The 24,285-nt window shown below is 43.8% G+C and overlaps 1 protein-coding gene across 2 annotated transcripts; it reads left to right on the forward strand.

The window, feature by feature from the left end:
- Window positions 1–1,290: 1,290 nt before the first annotated feature.
- LOC124178021 (LIM/homeobox protein Lhx5) lies at window positions 1,291–19,359 on the forward strand. 2 transcript variants are annotated; one of them, XM_046561084.1, is made up of 8 exons: window positions 1,291–1,389; window positions 3,106–3,295; window positions 9,270–9,511; window positions 12,516–12,716; window positions 14,908–15,149; window positions 16,284–16,569; window positions 18,067–18,252; window positions 18,492–19,359. In XM_046561084.1, the coding sequence occupies exons 2-8, from the start codon at window positions 3,123–3,125 to the stop codon at window positions 18,605–18,607; spliced, it is 1,446 nt and encodes a 481-aa protein (XP_046417040.1). In that variant the 5' UTR covers window positions 1,291–1,389; window positions 3,106–3,122; the 3' UTR covers window positions 18,608–19,359. The 2 variants fall into 2 exon arrangements, with proteins under 2 accessions (XP_046417040.1, XP_046417041.1); XM_046561085.1 differs by having other exon boundaries at window positions 18,085–18,252.
- The last annotated feature ends 4,926 nt before the right edge of the window (window positions 19,360–24,285 follow it).

The raw sequence follows: 24,285 nt of genomic DNA on the forward strand, positions 1-24,285 counted from the left end.
TGTGTCGGTAGTCCGCAGATACAAGACGCGGAGGAAGTAATTCGGGTCGCACGGACGGACCGCAAGTCAGCTTTGGGACTTGAGAGAGATAACAAGCCTTTGCCCTGACCCGTGCTTTCACATAATCTGTACGATATTCTTTTACTTTACAAAATTTTATCCAGTGTTTTCATTTGCGTTAATTTCGTCGCTGGGGAGCCTTTTACATTTATAACGGATACAAGCTGCGGCCGCACGTGTGATAAAAGGATGTGTATAATTTATACACGGCTAGACGAGAGAGCTGTGCTGTATAAGTATAGTTTTCGGGTGAAATAAAGTTTCATTTGTGTGTCAAGATTGTAAGGAGAACGGATTGTGCGGGTGGTTGAGCTTGACGTATATTCTTGCCGATACTCGTGAGCAGCCCTTCCGATCGCGTTCTCTCCTAACTCTACGTACAAGTTGAGCGGAGAAATATTTATCTCACGAGTTAAGTGCGCCGAGCGTATTTCTCACCGCGGCTGTATAAAGTGTGTCTAATACCGAAGGAGTAAAAAGTGTATAAACAAAAAACTATTTGAAACAAACGCAGAAATAACTAGTTGAGAGGAGGATAAAAAAACAAAAAAAAAAAACGATCTCCTTATACGTTGGAATCACTGTACATAGTATACGGAGACAAAGGAAGTTATGCAGCAGGTGAATAATGACAGATCGTTCGTTGACCGTAAACGTGATAACGATGCCGCATCTCTGGAGAAAAACTAATCATTCGTCCGAGAATATCTGCAGGTAAAACGTCGTTGGTGAATTACAGGAGGACAGTAGTACAGAGGGTGCGAGCTGCAATCGACAATTGAGTTGTCAAAGTTCGGAGAGTAGTGACGGGAATCTCCGAAGAATAAGTATTGGAAGAAGTAAAGGAAGAAAGAGGACGTAGACCAGCGAGCGTCGCCGAGAAAAATCGTCCCGATCGGTTTATAATTTAGTACGGAATCGTTTCGATAGACAGTGACGCTGATTAGTACGTAACGCTGCACCTGCCGCGTGTTGGACGCATACACCTATATATATATATATATATATATATAAACACATAAATACGTATACAATCACGTATAGAAGATAGAAACGATCGGTGAAGAGAAGTGCGCTTCCTTAGGCTTGGAGACAATACTGTAACAGTGGGTGCGCTGGGGCCCTCGGCACCCTTCGGCCGTTACGGGCCCGCCGAGGGAGCGGCCGCTGCGGGGGAGGTGGAGGGGTACGGGGGCGGTGGGGGCGGCGGCGGTGGCGGTGGCGCCCCTGGGGTCGCGGGCCTCGCGGGGGGAACCCCCCGGATTAGGGTTGCACCCCTGGGGGGGCCTTGTTGCGCGCCCCTTCCCGTCACCCAGGCCCACAACATAGGTGAGCCCCCGATCTGCGGTTTATTACGCATCTAGTTAAAATTAACGCTCGATTGACGGCTAGCTTTTGAAAGCTCGATTGCGCACGGAGCCTCTTTCATCCAACTTTATACCGCAGGTATAAATATTGTAGAAGGAAAACTCGAGGCTACGATGGATGCGAGAAAGATTCTTGTACTTTGTACTCATTGTTTCTTACTACAGCATGGACGGACGTCGATAAATTTTCGAACGTTATCATTCGAGCTTTTGGAAGTAAGCTGGGACAATTGCTTGTGGTTGTAGTGAAGTTAATGGAAGGACATGTGTATGTTACACGGGGAGAAGAGAGCAGATTTTACTCAATAATGCGGGAGAAGAGAGACACGTCGAGGTTTTTGGTAAACAATATCCATCTTTTACCATAATAGTAGCAGATTTTACTCTGCACGTAATAGTGGTTTTCATTGTTGTAGAGTAAATTCTGCCTTTCACGAAGTATATTTTACCAAAAAACCTGACGCGTTCCTTCTTTCTTGCAGTTTTTAGTAAAACTTGCACTTTTATTCTCTACGCGGAGGGTGCAACTCTCGTACAATGTGAGTAATTTCAAGTCCTACTGTAATTTCCTGAGATTAGTATAGGTATGGCTAATGTCGTTTGCGTTATTCGTCTGATGGATCACGAAATTAGAGACGACACGGTATTAACAAATGTACCATGACAATTGTACGATACTTCCCTTCTCACAAAACCCCGACGAAAAAGATTAAGCATTGCATTTATAACGCGGATCCCTGAATGTTAGCATGGACGTAATTTTGAGTCACTTGTTTCCTCTTGACCATTAGAAGAACTTGATCCTTAGATTCCCGAAGAGATCACGGTACGTTAAATTTTAAAAACGAACGCGGTTCAGCGAGCAGCATCTAGACCGTGAAATTCAAAAAAGTATCAGTACTTATAAACATTAAAGAAGGGTTGCACCCAGCGCTGTGTGTTATCTGCTGGGGCGAAAAGGTGTATAATCTCTTGTCTGAGCCGCTCAGGTATAAGTGATCCATGTAAGTCGGTGAACATTGAACCACGATATTTGAAAGAATGGTATAGCAGTGACTGAGATCGCGAACGCGCATTATTTTACACAAATATATACATACATATATATGATATAACATTATAAGTGAATTAAGCGGGAAAACGGAAAGTGTGGTTTTCGAATTCGTCTAAAAGGTCCGACTTACGGTGCTGTATCTCTGAGTGGTTCATTGAATTTCGTCCGACAATGAGCGCTTCTTTACCGTCTGCTGTTATTATGTGGGATAATTGTAGTAAGATTGCACGGGTTATACCATATTCTGTCTGGGGTTATTCAACGTAATTTCGCATTGTTCGTTCTGTATAAACAACGTTTAGACCCAACCCCAATTTTAGGGCTTGACAAGGAACAATTGCAACAGCTTGTCGTATCACCATTCTTAGCGAGTACACCACACCTCTGTCTTATAGTTGTGCGCCATAAATACAGGATCTGTAATATACGACCGTCAATGGGTTGCTTTGAGAAAATGATCTCCTTATCAACGATGTCGTTGTGTTCAATGAGTAAGCGAATGATTCGAATCTTGGTGCATAAAACAAGTGACGTAGAATATGGAAGACATAACCGACGTGCATGGAGTGCTTGAAGCTGGGAGAGAAGCAAACTGATAAAAGTTCGTCAAATCGCTCGGTTTAGGAAGGTGCGGATTAGCTATGCTCCTGTCCTGCGCGGGCTGCGAGAAACCTATTCTGGACAAGTTCCTGTTGAACGTGTTGGACCGAGCCTGGCACGCCAATTGTGTCCGCTGTTTCGATTGCCGCATCGAACTACAGGACAAGTGCTTCTCGAGGGAGGCGAAACTCTTCTGCAGAAACGATTTCTTCAGGTCGGTTTACCAATGTTAAAACTTGGCATTAATTCATTAGTCTTATACCTGATTATCAGCTAAGAAACGAAAGAAACCGCTGTCACAGCTCCCCGTACATAACGTTGACGTTCCTCGGCCCTCCCGCGATTTTTTTTCCAAGGAATCCTGTCTGCCGCTTCCATTTTTTGCCCGAATGGTATCGCAAGCGTGAATTAACAATCAAGATTTCGACCCGATGGTCTGATACTCGGATCTGTGACTGACCGACTGCCTTGCGGCTTGACTTGTAAAACGCCGCATTTTTTCTGTCAGGAGGGATTCCTTGAATTCGAGAATCAAATAAGGAGGTTCGCGGAACGCGTCATCGTATCGCATTAAGATGTTTGCCCGCAGAAAATCCTACCTTTGCTTCGCACCCTCGTCCATAAATTGCATCGGCCCCGCAAATTGCATGCTACATATGCATACTGAGCGTTGCTAATTGGCTTACGCGAACGAAAAAAAACGCTGCGAACTTTCGAAGAGTGAATCGCACGTATAACAATCATACTCAAATGTATGGGATACGAATTGCATTCGTGTGAATATGGCGAGTCGAGTTGTCATTTTTCAGGCTCTGCTAACAAGCCGAAACTGCAACTGAAATATTCCTGCCACCGTTATGTTTGGCGTGAAATGACAATCGATAATCGCTGAGTACCGTAGACGACGTTACAGGCGAAATAAAATTTGAAGCGTGCGAATGGCCGCCATGTTGATTTGGCACCGGCGTTTAAATTCCACTGTTTGCACGATCGGCAAACATGTTTTTTGTGTAATTCTAGCCAACTTAACTTTTATGGCCGAATCGCAGTATTTCACGCCAATTATTCCTGCACCATGGACTGCGGGTATAAAAAAAAAAAAATCCCCCACGTATTTCAGTTTTAAAAATGAATATTTAGCAATGCAGACGGAACCGCTGGTTATATAATATTTTTGGTAAAAATGTTGAAAATTTGATTAAACGGGTTCTCGTAAGCCACCAAAGACGCGTGGCGATGGTGCCGAATATTCTCCTTCCGATCGACCTAAAAAGGTATCTAATTTTTTATGAATAATGCCCTTATTCAACGTGACTCGATTTATGCGTGCTAGTAGCCGCGGGTCGTAGACCGGCGCGTATATTATAACACGCGTCAAAAGGCGCATGCACGCAGGCAAGGGCCGAACGAGGAAATATTATAAATGTTCCGTGACACCCATACGAGAGTTTGTTGGGCGTGACGACTGCTCCGAAGCGTATTCCAGGAAGGTCAGCCATCAGGGGATTCGTCTTGAGGTTTTTGCCAACCCACGTTACGGTTTATTGCGTCATCGCGAGTCGCGCCTCCGCGGATAAATGCAGAGCGCGGACCTCGCATCGTGCTGCGGGATAAACCTTACTAATTAATTTAAATCGACACCTTCCTTAAACCCGAGCCGACGGTTTAATACGATTCCAAAACCTCTGGAACTCTTATTTTCTAGCCTTACGCCTTGCGTCAAAAAAGCTCAACCGCGCCTTTCGGGAAAGTTTTTTTTTTCACCTTGAACGCAAGCCGAAGACCCGCTGTCGATACTCGGAGTTTTTTCGTGTTTTTCGAGTTATTCCAGTAAAGTGCCTTTGTTCAATTGCTAGAAACGCGTGATCGAGAAAACAAAAATATCGAGAAAAAAAATAGTAATGTAATCATGGTCCTCGGTAAAAGTTCCCTCATTATTAATCTTTCAATCGATCGTGTCCTGCCGTTAATGGCGCAAAGATCAATCAGATCATCCAGCAATTTCGTATTACATGCAACGCGTACTGCGACTAATCATAAGAAACTACGAATCCCGTCATATCCCGGAGTTTCGCCTTTTCCAAGACCAATTTGCAGCAGCTTCGAGTGTAGAATAATTATGTAAGAAAACTTACAATCATCGAGTACGAAAACCCTTCGGCTTGCGCGACGAAGAGTGATTCTTCTAATACCGCGTCGCGGCGGCACCTGCGCGATATTTAAGAGAAGTCGTAGGTAAGAAAGTAAAGATGAAAGAGACAAAAGAGAAATAAAAAACCAGCCGAACGGTCCGGCATCGAGTCGCGTGTTGTGTTGGAAACTCCGGGCGTCGCGGCGCGTCGGCAGGCAAGTTCTGCTCTCGTCATCCCGGGAGCAAACCTTCTTCTGCAAGCCGTGGCTAATCGGGTGCGTTCGTTTTTATGCACGGGACCCGGTGTGTGATTTGTGTTGAACCTGCGCGTGTATAGTCGTTGCGGCCGTGTAGAGTATTCTTGTATTTCTTATTTTTGGGAGAATTCTCCGAGGCTTTTTCACCCGCGCGGCTTAGCCACGGTTTCCTTTTACTCTTTGCTCTTCTACTAAATTTTTTCGCCCCCTCTTTCTCTCTCTTTCTCTTTTTCTCTCGTTCTCTTTTTTCTTTACGTATATACGATTCTAACGCCAAGAAACCCTTTTTACTATTTAATAATCTTTCCAGTCTTATACGTGTGGTATTCATATATACACACTTCGGCGGATGCGCGCATATTGCGTGCACGTATTCTATACGCGCGCACACGCACACACACATACACCTCTTCCGGAGACAAGAGGTCGTACGACAGAACACATAAATAAACGGTTGCAGCGGGTTAGCTAATTGCCAGTAATTAATTGTGTAACATTTGTAATTAGACGGAGATAAATATATACTGCGCGAAAAACTAATTGAAAGACTTGTTGAAAAGGCGGTAACATACGCGTGTATACATTTTACGTATATTAACGATCGCTACAGCTGAAAATTTAGGTATACGGGCATCACAGAATAATAGAAACACTGAATGTGTTGATGAACATATTTGCGAAAAGCGACTATACACGCAATACGAGGATATTGTAGGTACGTCCTTAAAGCGCTTGAAGCTTTGACGAGAATGCGAAGTTTTCCACGTTTGCTGATTTGCGCTTATGGCTTATTCTGTTTACACCTTTTAACATATATTTGCATATAAGTGCAACCTGCTTTTAACGACACGGAGATATCTCGTAGCATCCAACCTTTCCATGGAACGCAACTCGTCGCCATAAAATATTATTGCTACATTATCTTTGGAATAATAATCGTCGTTTTATCGGCTGTATTAGGAGATAGCTTAAAGTGTATGACCGAGAAATAAATCAAGATTCGCGACGGGTTGGTTCAAAGAAATGTAAAATATTTTTGAACTATGTGAATTGACCAAATAATTGTAGTATTTACAGGGAATAAATTTTGATAACAATGTTTGCTTCATCGCCTGTCCAAAATTGCAATGAAACGCATGAATTTAGGGATAACACAGGTACTGTATTAATCAATCCTACAATAATAAGACATTTTTATATGAATCGTTATAATCTTTATGAAAAAGAGATGGTACAGTACGTTTGACAACCGTACTATTTACTGTTGGAAAATTGAGAGTGCGAAAAAGTGATAGGGATAAATAACATGTGTTCCAAAAATAATTCTCAAAGCAAGTATTTCGAGTAATATATATTCTCCACAAGAACTCGTGATGAATTGAAAGTCACTTGTACTTTCTGCAACTGGGATTTCAGAGAAATTCTAAAAGACTACACGAAAGATAGTCAAGACTACAAGAAAGATAGAGTGGTGTAAATATATACATATATTATCGAAATAGTAAAGCAATTCGTTTACATCGAACACAACAAGATTTTACTTTGCATTATACTAATTTTCGTTGTTCGACTCCATTACAAAATTTAATTTAACATAATTCTTTCAATGTTGTAAGAGTCTGATATTCTTACGAGCCACTCCAAAAAAAGTTATTAATCCTACCTCGATTATCCCAAAATTCGTATATTTTATTGTAATTATAAATAAGTAATAAAGCAAACATTGGTACCAACATTTTCTTCGCGACTCGACGATCTTCATCTACAGTACATTCTCATGCGAATTAGCGAAGAGGCAGTGAACGCACAATCGGCAAATTACCTCATAATCGTCGGTTAACTTAAAATTTTCCGCAGTTTTAATTGCAAGCCTTGATTCTCTTGCGTATAGAGATTCAAGGCGTGGATGGAAAAATTATCTCATTCCCATCCATCGCGTTGCTTGTATCTACAGTCTGACGCCATCGCGGTAAAGCTAATTGTAAGACGTAGTCCGTGCCAAGAATCACGTGATTCAAACTCTGCAGGCACGTTAAAGCTTAATGCTTAATGCTTAAATGCTTTCATCGAAATATAAATCATAACTATACGCTGTGTGATTTTTCATATCGTCGCAAAATGTAGCGAATTTAAGTGATAGTTTTAGACGTTACTGCGGGATCCCGAAGACAGCTCCGTATAACACTATTGCAGGTCGTTAATATTCACCTGAACTTCTTCGGCCATTGATCAATGATTCTCCAATACCGGCAATAAATCAAGAGCACAACAATTTATCGATCTATAAAGGGTAGAGCAAAAAAAGGAAAATTTTTTCAACAAACCAATTTGCCAGTAGCGAATGCAAAAATGTTTGAAATCAATCGCGGTTCCTCAGTAATTTATCATTTATCTTTTACAATACTTTTTGCAAAGCAGCACTTACAATCAGTTTAGTTTTACTCGAAGTTGCCGTTTTCATGTTTCATATTGCAGTAAAAAACTGTTTCACGAATGTGGATTTTGACAGTAAAAATAACGTCGACTTTGCGAGACAATGATTTAAGTTTTGTAAATTTAATGCAACAGATCGATAGGTAGTTGGGAAGAAAACTTGAAAATTTTTTCGTACATTTAAACAAATACCAAGATCTCCAGATATGAGAAGAGAATATTGTTGGGAAATGCGGCGATAAGTTACACTCTATAAACTTCGGTACTCGTGCGTTGTAAAAAATGATTCGTTCCGTGAGGTATTTTCATCGACGATAAATGCACGTGCGTTACATCGGATCGTGAGTCAAATAGATACACGTGTCAACGTGCTGTAATTACATAATCGCAGGGGGATCGATTAATCAAGCCGTTAAAAATTCGGGTCTGTCAACTTGTAATATTTCCCCGTTGAAGGTGTAATTCTCACCTTTGTAACCGAGTGACTGAAAGACCGGTCAACAAACCGGACAACAAGTACAACGCTTGTTGCTGGAATAATTCTGCGGGTCGCTCTTGCGTTAAACGAGATACAGCTCTTTGAAATTAATGCAGTTTAATTCGAGATTTCGCCGCCGTTTCAAACTGTTTTCATTCACGCACTTTCGGCCGCTCCGGATCAGCCAACGGGCTTGAAAAGTCGAAAGTCCCACTTCAAACGCAACTCGATTTTATGTAAAACATACGTACGTATACCTATGTGTAACATATATGGAAGTCCGTTGACTCACGGCGGCTGCCGGGACTTTGAGCTTGATTTGTCAGCCGCCCTGACCTTCGACCTCTCAGAGTATAATTTAACCCAGCTTGCGCCGCGCCCCGTCGCGTCGCGTCTAACGCTTCCTACCGATGATTTATTACATTTTTTTGTTATACTTTAAAGCGAATCGCCGTCACGGGCCGATGCACGTCGAATCCCGTGTCCCTATCACCGAATCCAACGACTACTTGAGACTAGCCGACATTCATCCTCAGCGCCGAACTTGACCGGAGTTATATTACGTACCTGAAGAAATAGGTTTTTAATTACTCGAAGGAAATTTCTCAGCATCGCGGTCTTTTGATCCGGTTCGATTTTGATCGCCGTCTGGAGCTTCCAAATATATATCGATACGAATTTCAAAAGTCTTGCGAAAATTATGTTGAAATTGCAGAAACGATCGTTTAAGCTGAGAATATTCCATCGCAATTATCGATACTCGTATGGTTAAATACTTAGATGCTAGTTTCGCGGGATTCGAGTGGAAAAAATGTTGAACTTTGACCCTGCGTCAATGCCGCAAAGGCGATCCTTTGATTAATCGAAGGATTTTGTGTTTGGTCTACAGGCGATACGGTACGAAGTGCGGTGGTTGCCTGCAAGGCATCAGCCCGTCGGATCTGGTAAGAAAGGCTAGAGACAAGGTGTTCCATCTGAACTGTTTCACGTGCCTGGTTTGCCGGAAACAGCTAAGCACAGGTGAGGAGCTTTACGTGCTGGACGATAACAAGTTCGTATGCAAGGAGGATTACTTGTCCGGAAAACCTTTACCCCACACGCACCATGCCCACAGTCATCACAGTCATCACGGTGAGTTTTGAGCCCATCGCATCCGCATGAATCGGTATAAGAATCAACCTGCGTGTACAAGAAATTTTTCTTTTTCTTTTTTTTCAATTTATTTTCTTTTATTACTTGTTTTTTTTTCTATAGTGTCATAGTTTATTGTGAATTCAATTTTAAAATGCTGTGAAAGCCGGCACAAGTCTTCATCTCTCGAGACGCCGCTCCGCGTCAACCGAAATTAGCGCCGAGCTAGTCAAACGTGAAGAGGATGAAAATTTATAGAGACTTTTAGGGTGACTCGGTTAAGGAGACTCGTGTATAACGTCGAAGATTAAACTGTGAAATTATACGTTCTAATTAAAATACTACGGTATAGCTAAGCGACAGATTTTACAGCTGGTTAACTGCGTCGTGCATGTATATAGAAACGGTGGAATACATTTGAATAGAGATATTGACTGGCCAAATACAGAAACGGAGAAAAGATGTGTCGAGAGGTGGGTGCATAATTCAAATCGGCTCGGTCTGTCCGCATACTTCAACCGATTGTTATAATATATACATCAATTTATTCAAGAATGCACTTTGATATTATACTTAGACGACAGGGATACTTGAAATTAGGAAATTACGTAAAATGGTAAAGTCAAGGGAATTCCGATTCTTTCGTAAATTGGAAACTGCACAAATTACGAGGATTTCGTACCAGCTGTAGAAATACTGCATTTTAACGAACATTGACGGATAAAATCGATCCATGTCCGCTCGGGATAAAATAAATACGTATCTATGCAGGATGTGATCCTGAATGACACCGGTGAAAGTTGTTTCTCAGAAAAGTCCAATTACGTTAGGTGGAGAAAAAATTTGCATCGTACCGTTAATTTCGAGCAGAATAAACCCGTTCCGCGATACACTCTTTGCGAAACATTCAAAAATCATCGGAGAACGATGCGATCTGTGTACAATATACATGTACATAGAGGTATGTTGTACCCGGTGCGACAACCGCTTTTACTTCAACTGCCTCTAGCGATGAGACGTGACGTTTTATGGATCCAGACGCGGACTCTCGACTCGTTATACTTTAAATGATACAGTAAACCCCTTCAATAAAACTGGGCTGTTAAAAATTTAATTCGAGGTGCGCCAATCCTGCATAAATAGTCTTAACTAACTAAGCGAATTTCAGTCAACATACTACAATGGCTTCTGGACAGTAGTAAAGATGGCGTCGAAATTTCTGCAGACTTTCGTAAAACACTGTCGATGATAATTCTGATTCGTGTTAGAAAAGTCGAGATTTTCACGGTGTTGCAGATTTAACCGGCGACAGTTCATGGAAGAATGTGCGAGGGTTCGAATGAGTTGAAAACCGCGCGAATCTCGTTTTTTTCCGTACATTCCATTCTCGTGGAACATTTGACAACTAATTCTGAATGTACGAGGTAACGGTTCGACACTTTTAAGTTCGGCGATTTAACAGGGGCTTCGCAGTGTCGTTGCGAAGGATTATTGCAGGGTGTGTTATGCGCGAGGTTCGATAGAGGAAAGGGGAAATATCTTGTGTAGGCTATACGCGCACCTCTGAGAAGACGAGAGGCGGCAAGCTGTGAAAACACCGCAACGCAGGTCCTTGAAAAGAGTACCGCAGCTCAGTTTCATGGGGTTTTGTAACGATGAAACGAAAACCGAAGGTCGTTATGTTACGCAGCAGGGCCCTTTTGTCGCATGCCGACACCTAACCGCAAGGCCCAACCCCCTCGGATCCTCTCGAGCTTCGGTGTAGGGCCCCGACCTCCCCACTCTGCTAGAGCTGGGTATAACGCGATGAATTATGCGCAGAATCTCAACTTTAAATACCTTTTAAAGCCAACTTGAGTATTAGGTTATTGTCAGAGAGTCAGAGAGACTCGCTGTCCTACCCGTCGACGCCAATTTGCTTAACCCAGCTCAGTTCGAATCCTCCGTTAAAAACTCTCGCGATTGTGTAAGAGCAGAACAGGATTGAAAAAAAAAATACAGGTAGGATGTAACCTCGGAATACGACTGTTTGTTTAGCCACGAAAATAAGTCAATTAATTCGGTAACCGTTTCGTGGTTCGTCCAACAAAGCAAACCCCAAAAGGTATCTACTCGTATATGCTCAAGTAAAATCTGTGCGTATCTACCTTACGAGACCAACGAATTGCGGCAAAATTTACTCTCCCTGATCAAGATTTGCAGGAGGATTCACAGCTCCGCGGTATTTAAATCAGGACTCAAGCCGTTTGATAGTTATAATTTGGTAGATCAACGAAGGGTAATGTTTGGATATAAGGTTTAGAATTAGCTACCAGTTTGCTGGATCTCCATGTGTACTCAGAGTCAGAGGGTTAATTTCAGACCGGTAGGTATGAAATTGCACGCTACTTTTATCCTCGATTATAATTTTCTTTTATTGCGTCAGCACAAATGCCGCTGCATCGCGAAGTGGGTATAGGTACGTCCGCTCTGCAGTAGGTCTAGCTTATATCGAAGCGCTGATTTCTTTACCGTATCTGTATTACACTACCGGCCACTGTTGCACGTATATACATTATACACTTAGGCGTTGCGAAATTTAAGTGCAAGATCTAATCATCGCGTTGATTGTATGTTATATTTACAACCTCCGCGGCGATAAGCATGCACCGTTCTCAGAAAAGACGCTTCAAGTTCAGTCATGAGTTTAAATATTAAATAAATATTAAACTAATCATGCAACTCGTGTATAACTGTTCGAGTAAAAAAAAAAAATCGATTTTTTCCCCAAAATTTGATAAAATTTTCTCGAATAATACTCCGACGCTACAGTTATTCCCGTCGCTATTCTTTCCCTACGAAAAATTCAAGCTTGATTAATTCGCGTTTGATTTGAGACAGCGATCGTTTGGCAAATTTAGAACGAATTCAATTTGTCATAAGCTGTATTAAAAACGCCCGTCCACTCCGCGCCGAGTACAGATAACCGACGATGACTCGAAATTGGATGATTTGGTGTTGACAGGGGGTGATTCTCTGATGGGATCCGGTTCCGAGGACGAGGACGATGACGGGAGTTCGCACCACCATCACGGCGGCGTCGGTGGGACGCATTTGGGGCCTCACAACCTCGCCGCCGGGGTTCCTGGGGACCCGGGTGTTGGCCACGGCGGTGATTTACCCCTTGGCGGTGACCCCTGCAAGCAGGAAGACTCGGAGGATCAAGGTGAGCTAAGCCTGCAGCGTTGCGTTGATCTCATCGTCGGCAAAAGTCCCTCTCTTCCCAGATCCGCTCCACTGCGGTATTCGGTTAGAAACTCGCGTGCCTGTACGTCGTTTTGTCAGCAAAAATAAAACTCAACTCCCATGACCGAAGGCCGAAAAGAAAGCTTGTTGTACGTACAGTCAACAGTCCGTGGCAATTATCGCCTAACAAACGAAGGTGGCAACGAAGGTGACGGTACGATTGGAACGCTGTCAACAGGCTGCAGGTGAGATTCGTACGACATGTTGATCGGTCTGCTATACCTTGAAGGCAAGGATAGTGCGTTGTGTAAAATGTACCTGTATAAGATGTTCATGGTTTTATCGACGACTGCCATTTACGTCGATGCCGTCCAAGCCCGATTTCAACGTTGTTTGATATTGTTTGACGGGGAGTAACGACGTTCCTGATGTTACTTTCCATCTATCGACACCTTGCAACGTCAAATCTAAATCCAAACAGGGTAAAGCACTGATTCAAAACCGTACGCGTCACTCGGTACAATCACGATTCTGTGTCTACGCACGGTGTCTTGTGAAAAATAGTACCTTCGAATGGTTTGAAAATTGTCAGGTCACTGGACCTAAAGCGCCTAAAATACAACGCCGTTTGTACTTGCGTCTCCTATGCATCGTCAATGGTTCGCGGGTAGCTTGCATCAAGTCGTATATGTGTATTATATATACATGTCGGTATAATACACCATTGTGGAGTGTGACACTGTCCAAATATTTTCTTTGTCCCGTGGTTGAGACCTCCCCTGCGCTGTGTGTACAGTATCTATGGCCTGCAGGACGTATAGATCTCAATGGGCTTATAGGAGGCTGTGTAATAATTCAATGGGGATGTCTATTTTCGGTGGGGCGAAAACTCACGACTGTGCAGAAATGTATGGTGGCAGCGATCGGGAAACGATGCTCAGACCTTCTTCGAGTATATTCGGGGACAAAGCGGAGAGAAAACCGGCTCTCTCTTTCCTTGGCTTTTCAATCCTCTCCGTACGGAAAATAGCTGATGGCATATCAATCGGTCGGTCGATCTCTGCACAATAAGCGAAAATAAGGTTGCAACAACGCGAACACCGACCGGTCTTAACGGTACTATTTACCTATACATATATCAGCGCTTGTGTATCCTGCAAAGTTTATTGTGCCCATAAGATATATGTGTATATATATATATATATGTATACTTATTTAAGTGACGAAACTTGCATTGCACTATTTTTTACCCAGTCAGACGTTTTTTTTGGACTCGAAAAGCAATTACAGCCGAACACCTCTTACGGAGAACGTGATGATCGATTTGTTCTGTCGTATGTGATGTAAAAAATTCACGTCATCGGGTAGATTTTCTAAACGTCTAAAAACATCGACGAAACTTTGGCAAAACTATGCGTAAATTTTTCAATATTTAGATAAATACCTGTGTCATAGTAATTTTTCTTGTACATACGACCTGTAGAGAAATTTATTTTCGTACCGTTAACACTGTGCTAAAAATTTTTGCACGTATATATGTATATATTGTTACAAAGGGTGAAATCACCCGTTTTGCCCCCTTTTAAATGATCTAGTAGTAATCATAGATAAAAGACGTTTATAAACCTCTTGTGTCTTTTAAAAGAATAAGGTTGCTGCCTCAACCAACATTATTGTAAAAACAGTCTTGTTTCAGACTTAAAACCAAAAACACGTACCCTGTAATTAAAGCTTTTTCACGACATTTATTTACGCCTTTGATTTTGGCTTGACAATCAAACTCACGAATCCATATTTATTTCCGTAACGTCCAAGAACGTTACAATATATATACATGTGCGAGAATGAAAGAAAAATGCCCCTCTAATCCTCACAATAAGCCGTGTTAATTCGATGAAAGAATTAGCCGACCCAGTTATGTATATACACGTGATAAACCGTTCGCGACCGATATATACCAACATATATACCTATATACATGTATATACGTATACGGAACGGTTTTGATCCGGGAACTTGGGCCGAAGTAAAGCGGCAGGTATACGTTATACATATAGATGGTATACATAGATGCCGCGGTGTAAAATGTTTTTTCGCCGGTGAAGGTAAAAAATTGAACCCGGTTCAACGAGGGTTAAACGATGAAATTATTGTGTACTCTTTGATCGAAGGTTCGCTCGACGGCGATCCCGAGACTCGAGACAGCCAGACGGAGAATAAAAGTCCGGACGGTGGAGCGGGCGGAGGAAGCGGCGACGGCGGGGCCGGTTCCAAAAGGCGCGGCCCCAGGACGACCATTAAAGCCAAGCAGTTGGAGATACTCAAGACGGCGTTTTCGCAGACGCCCAAACCGACGAGACACATCAGGGAACAACTCGCCAAGGAGACCGGCCTTCCTATGAGGGTCATACAGGTGAGTCGGTTCTTCGCGTCGTTCTGCTTGTCGGAAACTTTTTTCTTCCTTCATCACAGATATTCCCCGGAGATGAAGTCGTGCCTTAACTCTGCTGTACGTGTAATTTTTGCCGCAGTGCAGTAATTTGACACTGTTACTCGAAGACGAGTCAGCGATTGATCTCATCGCATTGATTTGCTAATTTTCATCAGCCAACGGTTTGAATCGTGGCGATCTGTAACGCTACTTAACGCCGAACATTCAGAGCTGATCGCTGCAGTTTAATTTTACACTTCCAGTTCGAAAATTACATTTTTACTTTTGTAATTTAGCAGCAATCGCGGTGATTCTCTGTCGATGCAGTGACGTCGAAGAAATGTATACATAAATGAAGATTTTTGCTCAATTATTACTTTGATGAGTCTGAAAAAATCATCACGTTTGGTTATAATGGGAGAAAGTATGGACGACTGAATTCGTAACAGTAACGATTGCGTGATTACAGTTGCGCTGAGATTTTAACTTCTTCGATCAAGTATATTAAATTTATAACGCGAACATTTACGACGATAAAACCGCATATTATAGTCTAAAATATATACACACCTTCGGGTATGTCTTGCGCTTTGTGGATAGAAAGTAATGATTGTACCGTTGGGTATATTTCGCATGTTTTATCAAAGAAAGTTCTGCACACTGGGCGTCGAACTGTAATATTCGCCATTAAATTTACCCGCGTGGAGCAAAATTTTATTAGTTGAATTTAATCACGCGGTAGAGGTAAGAAGATCGGTTATCATCGCGAATACGGTTACTGCCATATAAAAGGTCTTTGCATTAATCAAAGGGGAGAATTAAAAAAACCCTGCAAGTGCGATGTTTTTCAAAAAAACTTCCTCACACGAACTCAAGCGATACCTAAATAACAATTCAACGAATAAAAAACCGTTTTTCTCCGTTTTTTTTAGCTGAATCCCTGGTCGCATGCACTTGCGACCTCTTTCAATTCTCCTCTCAAATTACAAAATTGGCAATAGACGATGCGCAATTATTGCGTCCCGTGGTGCTTTGAAAATAAAAGCCGATCGCAAAGTACGTGCGAATTTAAGCTGCGCAAGGATTACAGGAAATCGTTATCCTTTCTCGTTTCAGGTGTGGTTTCAAAACAAAAGGAGCAAAGAGCGGAGGCTGAAACAACTAACGTCGATGGGCAGGGGCCCCTTCTTCGGTGGATCTCGAAAGATGCGGGGGTTCCCCTTGAACTTGAGTCCCGGGGCGCTTGGTGGCGAAGACGGACCCCCGCCGGGATTCCCCTACTTCGCCACGGACAAGTTCGAGTTTGGATACGGCGGACCCGTCGCGTTTCACCACGAATTTTTCGGCGGTCATCCCCCGCCGCATCCTCACGGCCCTCCCTTCAGCGGTCCTGGAAATCCTGGTGAGTTCTATAGGTTTTTTTAGAGTGATCGTAATGAGAAAGAATAGTAACGAATACCAGACCTTCTGGTAACAGCTAGAAAACTAATTTACATTTTGTACCTAGAACTATATTTTTCGATTGCGGTAAAAAATGAAAATAGTCAAGGACTGAGCGGTAACCGGAACTAAAAATTTCTTTCAGTACGTTTATTACGAAGATCTTTTACAAGGACTAAAATTTACTCCTTCGGAGGGTGATCGGATGGCTTATCGATGTAAGGCCGTTCCGTATTGTACAAATTTTCCGTCGAGCTTTTCACTGCCGCGTTGTATAACCAGCTACGTTGCCATATACAGTAGGTGGGGGTTGCGAAAGTTGGCGTATATGCACGCAAATAGATGATACGTGTGTACATTTGAACGGGTATTGGTTTATTTATATTCGTAAAGTCTGCCTGGGATTATCGATTATCGAAACATCCGCGACGCGATATAAATCTATAGATATTATAATTACGCAAAACATAATGCGTAACGCGACCAGTGTATTCTTTATCTGCAGAGCAGATGTATTATTCGGAATTCATTCTTGCAACATTGTACGCACATTATTTTCGTTCGTGGATGCTTTATAGATTCAGGACGATCATGAGGATGACTCTGAATCAATCTTTACTTGTCGTTAATTTTAAAATGCCAGACGAAATCGAATGATAAATCATTCTAACATTCGACAATTACCAACTTCAAGCGACAAGTTCAACCAAGTTTTACGAACTTGTATCTACTCTCGATGTAAATCGATCTCTGTATAATGAATTGAGAAAAAATTTGAAAACATCTTGTTCATTCAGTATCGAATGGAGCTCAAGTTGAGTGTTTTAAATGAAAGACCATTGTGCAACGGAATACCGTTTTCATTGATCGTGAAGTGAAGTGAAACGTTGCTTGAATTCGCGATTTTTTAAATGAAATTTCGCCTACCGTCAACGGTATCGTCAATGCTCTTCATAAACTTTCGTTCAAACATATTTTTACCGAGACATACATCCTTAACACCGCCGCATTCACTTCCTCCTGTCGATACGTGTTTGCATTCACTTTTACAATACGTAACCGCTTGAACTCGTCTCCTATTTAACCATTCAGAGACGGTTTCGGATGTAACCGATACGTCTACCAGAAGTCAATAGAATCCTGCTCGAACAGCAGCTCGGCAGTTTATCGTAAAAGGTATAATATGCACAGAGAGAAGCATTGTCCGCAGTAAGTCGAGTGAATGAAGCGAATCGCGAATATTTCGCGCCGTTTTACCAGAAAATTTGTAACAACCGCAATCTCGATTCCTCCCCGTGAACGCGCATTTACGTGCGTTCGTGTGACAAAAACTTGATTTAAAAAAATAAAATTAAATATAACAAAATGAAGAAAATTAAAATACTTGGGTACACCGGCGATTTGGCAAAAAAAAAAAAAATCCTCCAGTTCCAAGGGCTAAAGTGTCTTTAGTTTTTAGTTGGTCTTGCTATTGCAGGCCTAGATCCGGCTAGTCTCGCTGGAATGGCAGCTGCGGCTGCTGCGGCCGGCGAATATCCTCCCCCCGGCGGACCTGGCGGACCTCCCGAGTTCCTCACGGGTCCTCCAGGCCAAGGTCCTCCCGCACCTCCAGGTGGCAGTCCAGGGGAATTCCTAGCGCCGTCAGGTAAGACGATTCACCGTTAAGCCGCAACGAACCTAATTACCTATGTAACAAAAGATGTCGGATGTCCGTCGCTTGTCGGAGATGAAATATTTAAGCCGCCGCTTTGGAAACGATAACGAGATGATTTTCAGCCGTGCGAGGTTGGGATTAATATTATACAATCGCGGAACCCTTTAATAACGATAATTGATCGACAGGGCTCCGGTATGTTAATTAAGAAGAATTCCGAATCTTTGCAGGCGGTGGCCAGGGAAACCCTGGCGGGGGTGGTAACGGGGGCGGTCCAGGAGGCGGGGGAGGCGGTGGCGGATTCCCGGAACCCCACCAGATGCAGAGCGAAGGCCTTGTCTGGTAGAACAAATTAGCCCAGCATAACAGTTCTTAATTTATGTATAAGGAACTCGAGTAAATTTGAGGAAGACACGTGAATTGAGATCCGCGCGGTCGCAAAAGGTGCTGGATCAGCAGCTCCTCGATCTGTTGATCATCACTTCTGCCTCTGTTTTTGTAAGATATATTTATCATTATTATTGTGTATAAAATTGGAGCCCCCTCCCACCCCCCCCCTGACCCACTTCATCCCTGAAACCCCGAAGACCCCTATTATGTATAATGTTATGTACCTTGTTAATTATTTTAACGTTAATTATACCTTAAGAGACCTTGTAGATATTGCTATCACACATTGTACTAATTATTATTATTAAATATAAATATATAAATATATACATATATTTTGTGTGTGTGTGTGTATGTGTGTGTGTGTGTATATATATATATACAGACACACATATATATATATATATATATTATATATACATATAACTGTTAAGGCGGCATTCGATGTAAATACACTTTGACGAAAACAAAAAGACAAGATATACAGAAAGGAAAACAAATTGACGTATAACATATTTCAAATTTACATAACACACATTAGATTTTAAAGACGAAACCGACATTATATATACATACATATATATATATATATATATATATATAATAGTATATGTATATGTATATAAACAATAATAACACTAAATATTGTGTACGACACAACACGCCCCGCCATAATGCATATTAATTATAAATATTATTATATAATAAACCACCTCGTATTTCCGTAAAAATAATCGTCTCTACCTGATCACCTCGGTGTGTTACACTTTCACCTTACCACGATATACCCTGTCCTCCCCAGTCGTCAACGGGTTTAAGTTCACGCATCTTGTCCGAAGGACAATGAACCTCGACATGCGACATTGCAGACCTTGGCAAATACGTGACAGACGTACCGTCTTATACGGCGTAGCTGTTTACCGGCAGCACCGGCTTATCAACTTCTGCAGGCTCGTATTATTCTAAACATGTCGTATCAAGGGCTGAGCCGCTCTGCGTTATCGGTTCTCCAAGTATTTGCAAATTTCCATCACTAGGCAGAAACGTTTAAGAACAAAGAATTCACGCCTCGGAGTCTACATCCACGTTATAAAATGTCGAACGGGTAGTAAGAAACGAGTCCCGCCCTAAATAACGCGGGTGGTTCCCTAACGTCGTTAAGGTCCAGCCGGAAGACTCGGATGTAGAACATCTGGCGAATTCGATTTTGATGTGTTTCTGCCCCGGGGGTGCCGCAACGTACGTACAGCGCCCGGTTGACGGGGGTCGTCGATCGTCCCGCGGTGCCCCATGTGTTACTGCGTTACAACATTGTAGCGTGTGGCGTTTCACCGCGGCCTGGCGAAAAACCTCCGCGAACGACAGATGCGGACCCGCCCCGTTCCCGGGGGAGTCCTGCAGGCGGACAAACCCTCCCCGGGGAACATCGCCGGCTTACAGCCTATCCTCTTTTACCCCCTTCGAGGTCCCGGCCTCGGTTCGATCCGTAAGACACAAGGACCCCCCAAGGAACGACGCCGCCGCGACGCAGGGCTTCTGCCACGGGGACGTCGTTGTTACGGTTCGACGCGTGCCCTCCCCCCCCCCCCCCCCCCCCTACCTCACCTCAAACCACCGCCATCTACCCCCGGGCCCCCGGGGCCCCCTCTCGAGCGTAGCTGAACCTCGTTTAGTCATGCGTCCGGGATAATTAGCCTCGGATAAGCAAGTGCATCGCTCAAGCTCTTTGTTCTCTGCTCGACACGGTCCGACTTTATTCTACGGAGGGACGGTGGGGGAGGGGGACGGGCTACTCGAAGACTTTCGTTTTTTTCTCATTTTATTCGAGGATGTCGATTAGGTAAATCATCGTAAGAAAAACCCATTCACGATCGACGTTTTTCCTGTGAAATCAGCTCCGCGTTGACACCAATTTTATATCGTTGAGGCATACAAGAGAGAGAGAGAAAAGCGTTTATTAAAAAATGTCCTGGAGAAATGTGCCCCCTAAGGACAACGCAAACGCGCTGACAATGTACAGCTGTCGGTGAAAGAAAAAATAAAAATAAAATAAAATAAAATAAAAATAAAAAATAAACATATAAAAATATATAAAAATAGTTAAATTAAATCTGGGCTTATTGAATAAAATACGCGGAGAGATACTCGTGGGAAATGTCGGGTAAGAAATCGTTTTCGGGTTTCTTTTTTCCAAATACAGTTTCGAACGGCATTAAATAATTGATGCAATCGAGAATCGAATTGAATCGATTCGATCGACTTCGATTTTTTTTTCCTGTACATCGATCATGCTAGGCGTGTTCGATGATTTTACCCCAAGGGGTAAAACTGATACACACCACTCGCTGGAATTATAGACTCATAATTGTGACCAAAAGTTACACGCGCGTAATTTTTGTACCGCATAAATCCGCAAGCATTTCTCATTTGCGAATAGTAATCAAGTTTCTCATACGTTATATAACGATGACATGGAACATACGGTACGTAAATGCATGATTTATTACACACCGACGCACATACCTGCTTAAACGCAGATGAGAGTACACGAGAGAAAATTTGTTTAAATAACGCGAGCACGTTTTACCCGTTTTTTCATGCGTATTTCCCGTGCACAAAGTACTCGTTTCTACGAAGGTAAAGCGATATCTGCGAATGCGCATGCGCGGAGTACGGAAAATAGGTATTTTCCGTACTCCGCGCACGCGCCGTCGCAAACAAATCTAACATCACGCGACCCTAACCTGCATTTCGCGCTTCGTGAAAAAACGCGTAACATACTCTCGTTATTTGCAGCGTGTAAACGAAGTCCGCGTGTAAATACACGGCCTGCACGATCTAGGATTTCCCCCTCCCCCGGCTCCCGAGGGCGCCCTGTGTCTCCGGTGGGAGTTTTCAAAGTCGAGGGGGCATGTCACGGTCCACGTGACAGAGACTCACGTGTCGACACACGTGTCACCCGCCAACCCCCGTAGCTCACCCCATTTCTCTAATTATACACGGAAGCCTTACAAATCACGCCCCGGTTAACGCGCATCGCGTCGAGGCTTCCGCTGCACCGCGACGAAGAAAACGGCTCATGCATCGCCGCGCCGTCGTGATTCCGCAGGTGTTTTTCGGCCCCGCTTCAACACTATCCCTAATCGACGAAAAACCTGCGGCTCGAGCTACCTGAAATTAGGATTCGGATTTGAATCGGCTTGTTGAACGCTCCGGACGGATTCTTTCAAGACTGAAAAGAAACTCGGTCAATTCGATGCAAGTTTGAAAAGTTTCAAACGACCTGCACTACCTACTATTGTAAGGTTCCTAATTTTTCCCCAAAAATCAATAACCATACGAATTCTTCGAAATCGGAGTACGAAGGACGGTAACATATCCAGGTACTGTATTATCATAAGAATGAAAACTGCACGATTCACGTTCGCGGATCGAACCCCGAATCCGATCGCTGTATCGGAATGATTCCGAGCTACCTGGAGTTACCAATTTCAAGATCCGTCTTTACTCAGCCGGCGATTCGACGTATCAGGCACTGCGCAGCAAATTTCACCCAAGTCACGTTACGGGTCTGGGACTCGAGAATGGCCGATCGTGGGGGTTGCGCGTGTGTGCGCACCTGTGATTGTAAGGACACATGTAGACGCGGACCTAGTAGCCGAGATAAGTATACGCCTGGGATCGTGAAGGCGCGCGCTGGTCGCCTACCTACCGTTGGACGGCTGTTATGTAGGTACCCACCTACCAACATCGGCCGCGATTAGGCCGACGTGTTGTACAAGCCGTAGGCTCATCGGCAATCAACTCGAAAATTGATGAAAATTTTTCGACAGGTATATACAAGAAACCGCACCGACTATTTCTCGACTCGAGCGTGTAACACGCTGCGGACAAATCCATGTCCGTGTCGGTGTATAATTTCTACGCTCGCGTGTGCGAAGAATAAAACAGTGATCGAATGATCGCGGGATTACGGACGCGTTGTGAGAGAAAATAAAAGGTGAACCATGCACGGGCGGTTGCAGGGAAAAGAAGGATTCGTCAAAGCATGCATGAACGATCAACAGTTGTCCGTCCGTCCGTCCATCCCCCTTTCTTCCGACCTCTCTCTCTCGCTCTCTTCAGAAGTGACAGAAGCCAAAGAGGCCTCCCGGTGTTCTCGATCCTCGCCATCCTGGTGGTCGGCTTAGGCTAATCCAAAATCCGGCTTATGTCTCAGCTGGTTCCTGTTTTATATATAATACCAACACCGTCTTGCGAGAGTGTATTTTTCTACGGCATTATGAGCCAGGTACTCGCTGCGCGTGCGTGTGGGTAATTCGTATTCATCCATATCGTTGAGTCTTTGTAAAATACGCGCGGTCTGCATGGCATCGTATCGAAAGAAAAAGCCGCGCGTCACGTGTTAGGGGATACGGATCCACGATCGGACGCCGCTTATCTCGAACCGGTCGTTTTTTCATCGAGGCCTCGAGGAAATCGGTAGGCTTCGAAAAACCCTAATTTCCACTCCGTACGTATCGTACATATATTAACGTCCCTCGGATCAGAGGTCGAAACTCCGCCGCATCGAGGGATAGAAAGACCCTCATGCGGAACATAGGCTTCCTTCGCCCACGATTATAGTCAAGAACGATTCTTACTCCGATGCATGTACGTACGTAGATACGTGTATACTTGTCATAGATTTATCGGTCACACCGGACGATTTTTCATTGAGAATCGAACGTCTCTTTGACAGTTGTTTCCAATTCTTATACGCAACAGATTTATGACGAGTACTCAGGAAATCGGATTTACGAAAGTTGAAAGCCCCTTGAATTAGGTAAGCAATCGCATCGATCCGGATTTTATCACTAATCTACTATCGAGCACAATGCGATTACATTTTTATGGTCTGCAAGTATTTTAGTGAGCGAGCGTTGCGCCGCGAGGGTAGATTCGATACTTACCGAATCCGCGTGTAGCGAAAAGCTGAAGTGCTCCAGAGTATCGTTATAAGTAGACAATCGACTTCTCTCGTCGTCGGAAGGGTGTCGGTCTCGATTCGATTATACTCACGATCAAAGTGCGAGTGTGCAGAGGTCCGGTCGGCGTGAACGTGTAACACGAATCGCTCGGCATGCGCCGCGGGATGAGGACTGACGGATGGATGGATCGAGCGATCCCCGTGCCCCGGAGATTCGAGGGCCCCCCCTTCGAGTTCCATTGTTATCTCGTTTTCTTAGCCACCCGGCGCACAGATAAGTATTTGCTATTTAAAATACCAGCCCTCGCCGCGCGCTGCTTTGAGCCGGGGCACCGCGCGCAAGATAAACTGTTCGGTAGGGGTTGATTATAAACCGAGGCTTGGGGGTGGCGGGCTCGCTGAATGGGCACGAGGGCCGTGCAGCCCCGTATACTGGGCGGCCGGGGCATGCAGGGGTGGTTTATGGGGGTGTACGGGGCATTGTTGTATAAATAGGTTTGGCAAGTTAGGGGTTGCCCGTCGCCCCGAGGGAGCTGCACATGTTGGCATCGATTATACCGCCCCCACCTTGATCCTCGTCGACGGGGTGCAACCCCGAAGCGTCGCGCAACAACCACCACCGTCGCCGTCGCCGCCGCAACCGTCGCTGCAGCAGCGCTTCGGGC

The sequence above is a fragment of the Neodiprion fabricii genome, chromosome 3 (genome assembly GCF_021155785.1).
Source record: "Neodiprion fabricii isolate iyNeoFabr1 chromosome 3, iyNeoFabr1.1, whole genome shotgun sequence".
Classification (NCBI taxonomy): Eukaryota; Metazoa; Arthropoda; class Insecta; order Hymenoptera; family Diprionidae; genus Neodiprion; species Neodiprion fabricii.

What these genes read in the sequence shown, in the direction of transcription:
- LOC124178021 (XM_046561084.1), top strand. Translation starts at nt 3,123, where the DNA reads ATGCTCCTGTCCTGCGCGGGCTGCGAGAAACCTATTCTGGACAAGTTC. An exon ending in GGAAGACTCGGAGGATCAAG is followed by an intron (nt 12,717 to 14,907) that starts GTGAGCTAAGCC and finishes CTTTGATCGAAG; the next exon opens with GTTCGCTCGACGGCGATCCC. An exon ending in TTCCTATGAGGGTCATACAG is followed by an intron (nt 15,150 to 16,283) that starts GTGAGTCGGTTC and finishes TTCTCGTTTCAG; the next exon opens with GTGTGGTTTCAAAACAAAAG.